The sequence below is a fragment of the Alnus glutinosa genome, chromosome 9, assembly GCF_958979055.1.
Source record: "Alnus glutinosa chromosome 9, dhAlnGlut1.1, whole genome shotgun sequence".
NCBI lineage: Eukaryota > Viridiplantae > Streptophyta > Magnoliopsida > Fagales > Betulaceae > Alnus > Alnus glutinosa.
The window spans coordinates 27,227,422-27,233,421 of NC_084894.1; the positions used below are offsets into that span (position 1 = coordinate 27,227,422).

The window sequence follows — 6,000 nt, forward strand, 5'->3', positions numbered from 1 at the left end:
CCTCTCCACTGTAGTCGCCGGCCTTCTCCGGTCCTGCAACCTCCATCCTCGGCCGTGACGCGCTTTCCTTATCGGCGCGTGGCCTGCACGCGCTAGGGAGGTCACTCCATGTTCCGGCGCGTGTGGGTTGCGGCATGACTTCCGGGGACGTGGCTGGTGTTTTTCGGTGGTTCGGGTGTATCCGGTGGCGTCTGTTTTAAAGAGGGAGGTCCCTGGGGGGCGCGTGTGCTCCACGCGCTGCCGCTGGAGACAGCGTTTTCCGATGCCGGTGATCTGGGTTGTTTTCTATTTGTTGGGTTTTTGTGTTTTTTTTTTCTGACAGTTTGCTTCGTGCTTGTATTAATCCAGTCTTTAGTTGTATATCAGATTGTGTGACCGATTCCTTGTGCAAGTAAAGGTTTATGTTAACGCATAGGCACTAGTCTGGTGATTGGGTTTGTTTAGTTTGCAACTGTCTGTAGTGAAACTCATGTTGGTTGTACACCCTTGGGGTGGTGTTCTGTTCGCCGTTTTCGGTGTATTGTTTGTAATATGATTCCAGCAATGAAAGTTCTAACTTTCCTTCAAAAGAAAAAAAAAAAAAAAAAGTAAAAAGATAAAGTTATTCTAAATTAAAAATATGAATCAAATCATTACAATTTTTTTTTTTTTGTTACCGTAAAAAAAATAAATAAATAAAAACCAAACTAGGTTCGGGAAGTAACCCAGCTAAAGATGAGGGGCCGTCAGGACAACGGCTACAGAGCTAAGTGGAGTGGTAGGTTCTATTCCCACGTCGGTTAAGTGTTGTCTTAAACATGCGCACATACTATACTCAAGTATTATAAAGTAGGTGTGTAATGCATATGAAGTGGCTGTAGTTTAGTGGTAAGAATTCCACGTTGTGGCCGTGGAGACCTGGGCTCGAATCCCAGCAGCCACACTCTTCCGTGCTTTTTAGTTTTTGTGCAAATGATTAAAAGGAGAAGTCTAATCCTGCGGGGCATCTTCAAGATGGTTCCACTTTGAAGCCCAATCCTGGTCTAACTGGCCTCTTTCATAACAATTGGCCCATTCTTTTAGCTTTTTGTCTACCTTGACTGAGTTCTGCACTATAGGCAGAGTAGACTTGGTGAAAAGCCCACATAGGAAAAATGCTTGGTTTGTTTGCTGCTAACACAGACACTTCATCTCTCGAAGTTTTGGGCAGAATATTTAATTAAAATAAGCGATAAATTAAACAATCGTTCATCCCAAAAGCTTAATTAATATTCTAACATACTCTATGTCATAAATGATCGGATTTTGCATTGTGATTCCCGGCAATGATTGATAAATGGAACCGATGATTTTCACACATGGAATATAAAAGAAGGAAATGATTTCCCAATTTTTATTAGAAACAGTTCATATATATTGATAGCACACTTCTAAACCATGTACTAGAAAATGTACAGCATTTTGATGACACAACCATCTTTAAAACACCATAAGAGTACTTTCTTAACAGTTAAACATTATGTACTACTCCCTTTAAACAGCAGGGTTTAAAAAGACTCTGTTCTACATCAGGCATGCTAGCTTTGGATTGCAACTCCTGGACTGCTAACCTCCATCTTCAAAGGTACATTATCAATAATCTGTGGTATGCCAGTGCCAACAGATGGCACCTGCTCGTCATAAGCTGAAAGATGGACTCCTAAAGCAGCCCTGCCAGAAGGATCAAGATTGTTGGACCATGCAGCATCCCACTCAACAGCTTTAGCTGTGCTGCAGGCTACACTTGCTCCACCTGGGACACTCAGCCTGGCTGAGTTCTGCAAAACCAAATAGTTATGGACATAGCATAACCAAGTTAAATTCTCAATGTAATCCGCACAGATGAGGGAAAATTTCTGCAAAACCAAATAGTGATGAAATAGCAAGCACCGAAGACCTTGACTCGGGTAACCACTTGACAAGGCGTCTAAGACCTGCCGGATTAGAATTCACAACAATTACTAGTCCGAATTACTAGTAATTAGGACAGATAATGTAAGAGACTCCATATAAGACCCACATGTCCGGGTAGGTAATCATACAGCCCAAAATTTACTTAGACAAGTAAATCTCATATGGAGACTCACATAACCTAATCAAATTGCTAACAATTCGAGCTTGGTCAAGTAATTGTCGTAGATCCTTATCCGACCTTGTCTTGGGTAACCACTCGACAAGGCACCCAAGACCTTGCCTCGGGTAGCCAAGTCAAATTCTGAATGTAAGCCACACAAATGGGGGAGAATGTGCCTTGTCTGCTGGCTAAAGAATCACCTGGGGGAAAAAACGTTCAAAAATCATCCTGTAGTAGTAGGCTTCCTTTGTGGTGGGAGTGTTATGGGGGTAAATGTGTTCAGCATTGAGCATCATCTTGTTGGTCACCTGAGAGTATAAATTGAGCACTAATCATCACCCACGGCAAGCTTATAAGAAGTAACAGAAAGCAGGTAATATATAGATAATTACATGCAAAGCAGCATGGGCTTTGAGGCCATCAATCCAGCTATAGCCAACTCCATCACTGAATTGTTCTTTCTGCCTGTACAGAATGTGCTGCAGGGCATGGAAGAGGACACGTTATCTATGTAGTTATACCATACAGATAATTAATTAAGGTGGAAACTTATTATTATATGCAATACCTTTGGCAGATAGGGATGCTCCTCATCATCGAAGGCCTTCCTCAGAATCCATTTCTCCATGCGCCCTTCTCCTGGTTTTATCTGAAATGGAATATTGAAAAGCATGGTGAAAAAACCAGTGTAATTTTGAAAAGCAAACCCGATTTGTTGAATGTCAATTCCATACCTTTTTCCACTCTGGATCAATAGCCATTGCAACATTAATGAATTCTTTGTCCAAAAAGGGGACTCGAGCTTCCAAGCCCCAAGCAGATGTTGATTTGTTTGCTCTAAGGCAGTCATACTGGTGGAGCGCCTTAATCTGCATACGAGAGTAGAACATCATACATATTATCTCTAGTAATGCCAGCCTCTATATCAGAAATCTATGTGTAGAAAAAGATTGTAGCACCTTCCGGCATGTTTCACTGTGGAACTCTTCCTTATTGGGGGCCTTGTGGAAGTACAAATACCCACCAAAAATCTCATCAGAACCTTCACCAGAAATCACCATCTTCACCCCCAGCGATTTGATTTTACGTGACATAAGAAACATAGGGGTGCTTGCTCTTATTGTCGTAACATCATATGTTTCAACATGGTATATAACTTCTTCTATGGCATCAATGCCATCCTGCAGTCACAATTCAAAGACAAAAGTTTTACATTTTCTGGATATTTATTTAACAACTCCTAAGCTCCTAAGCTTAATATGCTAATTCTGTATTGATACCTGAACGGTGAAGTGAAATTCATGATGAACTGTACCCAAATAATCTGCAACTTCTTTTGCAGCCTTCAGATCTGGTGAACCCTGCTCACTCAGGACATACTAGTTTTCAAAATCGCGATTTTTTAAAAATAAAAGTTCAACCAATACATTTTCTACAATTTAGTTTAAAAACGCACTTCATAACGAAAATTTATAACTCACCTCTAGCCCCACACAAAAAGAATGGAGTTGTGCTCCCCATTGCTTGGCAGCCTTTGTGCCAGCCAAGTACCGCGCCGTGATAGAGGCAACCAACGACGAATCAAGGCCGCCGGACAGCAGAACACCGAAAGGCACATCGGTCATCAGCCGTTTGATCACAGCCTGCACATATTAAACCAAGAACTTGAGTCAAAGATACAAAATTTCCCACTGTCTTTTAGCTTTTCATAACTGAAATCTTGAACCTTACGTTTTCAAAAGCATGTCTTAGCACAAGAGGATCATATGGGGTTGATGGAATAGCCTCAGAGAACCAAAGAGGATTATACCAACGCCTTAGTCCACCTTCTTTGCTCGAGTACAAGTGACCAGGTGGAAAGGACTCGAAATGTTCACAGTCATCGTTCAATCCTTTAAGCTCTGATGATATCCAAATAGAGCCTGAGTATAGACAGAATAAGGTTAAGCTCCGATGATATCCAAACAGAGCCTGGGTTTTTAAATAGCAGGAAACAACTTTAAAGGCTAAACTGACAAAAAACAGGATTCTAAACATTACCATCAAGACCCCATCCAATATAAAGGGAAGTGATCCCAATAGCATCACGGGCGACAATGAAGCTGTTGTCACGGGTATCCAGCAGCACAAAAGAAAACATGCCGTCCAACATGTCCACAAAATTTTCCCCATACTCCTCGTACTAAACAGAGAGATTAATTAAGGAAGACTTGTTAATATATGGTTGAACAAGAACTATGAATTAGTAACAAAGATGTGCTAAGGCGACCCACCAGGTGAGCAATAACATCACAATCACTGCCAGTTCGAAACTTGTGATTCGGCAAACTCTTCCTCAGTTCTTCATGGTTGTAAATCTCTCCATTGACCTGATGTTCAACACAAAACTCTCCATCAATTTTGCAAATCCAACAACAACCAAAAAAACTATTTGATCGATGATTGAATATCATAAAAGTCTTAGAAATATGGCCTACCGTTACGACAATCGCCTTGTCCTCATTGAAGAGAGGTTGATCACCGGAAGCAGGATCAATAATTGCTAGCCGTTGATGAGCCAAATAAAAATCTCCGTGTTGGTAGAGACCACTCCAGTCTGGACCACGGTGCTTCAATCTATAAACATCAAAAACCGATGACGTTTCAAACTGCAGTTTCTTGGTTCGTCGTACCATTTTTCACCAAAGTCACCATTAATCATGGACCCACATCCCACAGGCTTAACATGATTAAATGCTTATCCCAATGAATATTTAAATATTATTTATTATATTATAGGTGCCCGATATCACAAAAACGTTATGGAGTACGAAATTTGCTCATTCAAATGAATGAAACTGGATTATTACCTCGCACTATTTCACTGCATAATGATGTAATAAATATCCAACTTCTTCCCCCATATAACACCAATATTTTATGTTTCTCCACATATATATCAGAAAATGACAAAGAAATTCAAGGGAGTTTGCCTAAGAAAATGGAACTCTATCTCAATACCAAGCAAAGTCTTGCGTCAAAGAAACAAAATAATAAACACTTTTATATACAAACAACCTTCACATATTTCTCTGGATATCGTTAAATCTCTAAAAATTGGTAGGAAAAACCAACAGCTTTTCTGTTATGTTTATCTCATAAGAACCAATATTAATGTAGAAATGATAAGACCAAAAAAAAAAAAAAAAAAAAGACACAAAGAGACAGTTAAGGAATATAATTTACCTGCGGGAAAGCTCAAGCACGCGAACCCTTTTGGCCTGAGAGTCATCGGAGCAGCCAAGAACAGCAAGAATTCCACACATTCTGATCCACGGAATCCAGAAACCCAGAACAGTATTTTTTGCTAATGAACAGAAACAAACAAGATGAACAACAAGCTTGGTTCTTTTACCACGATTTTTGGAGAGAGAAAAAAAAGGTCTGAAAACAGAGAAAGAGAAACACTGGCGGTGGAGTTTAACGAGGAGGGAACAACACGTATTATGGTTGAAGGTGTAAGTTCTCCGCATCCCGAGCCACGTATTTATAATGCAGGAGCTCGGGAAGACAGAGCGAAACGACACCGTTTAAACTTTTTTTGGCTTAGGAGTTTCCTCTGGGACCCCACTAGTCCTTTTCATTCACACGTTGCTGACACGTGTTAGTTGTTTATTCATTCAAAATTCCTTTTTTTTTTTTTTTTTGGAAGTTCAAAGTTTTATCCTTTTGGGAGGAGAGTCTTTGAGCTGAGTCAGCATTGCTCTCTTTAATCTGACTAAAAATGTCACAATTATTACTTTTTTTTTTTTTTTTTTGTGAGTCAATTATTACTTTATTACAGCAAAATATGGTCGTACGCACAATTTTCAACCATCCACGTGTTGGTTAGTAGGACAGTGGGGCCTCAGATTTTCTCGAGTTTCTGA

General features: G+C 40.1%; 1 protein-coding gene and 1 non-coding gene across 2 annotated transcripts; one reads left to right on the top strand and one right to left on the bottom strand.

The window, feature by feature from the left end:
• The first annotated feature begins 850 nt into the window (after window positions 1-850).
• Window positions 851-922, top strand: TRNAH-GUG (transfer RNA histidin (anticodon GUG)). Its single transcript has one exon. It is a non-coding gene; the product is annotated as a tRNA-His (tRNA).
• A 423-nt stretch (window positions 923-1,345) lies between these two features.
• On the bottom strand, window positions 1,346-5,595 carry LOC133878091 (asparagine synthetase [glutamine-hydrolyzing] 1). Its single transcript, XM_062316588.1, has 13 exons — window positions 5,318-5,595; window positions 4,570-4,708; window positions 4,366-4,461; window positions 4,133-4,274; window positions 3,824-4,014; window positions 3,574-3,735; window positions 3,373-3,453; window positions 3,052-3,273; window positions 2,827-2,961; window positions 2,661-2,741; window positions 2,485-2,571; window positions 2,293-2,400; window positions 1,346-1,796 (listed from the first exon to the last, which is right to left on the bottom strand). Exons 1-13 carry the CDS (start codon window positions 5,395-5,397, stop codon window positions 1,557-1,559), a joined length of 1,764 nt encoding a protein of 587 aa, XP_062172572.1. The 5' UTR covers window positions 5,398-5,595; the 3' UTR covers window positions 1,346-1,556.
• Window positions 5,596-6,000: the final 405 nt, after the last annotated feature.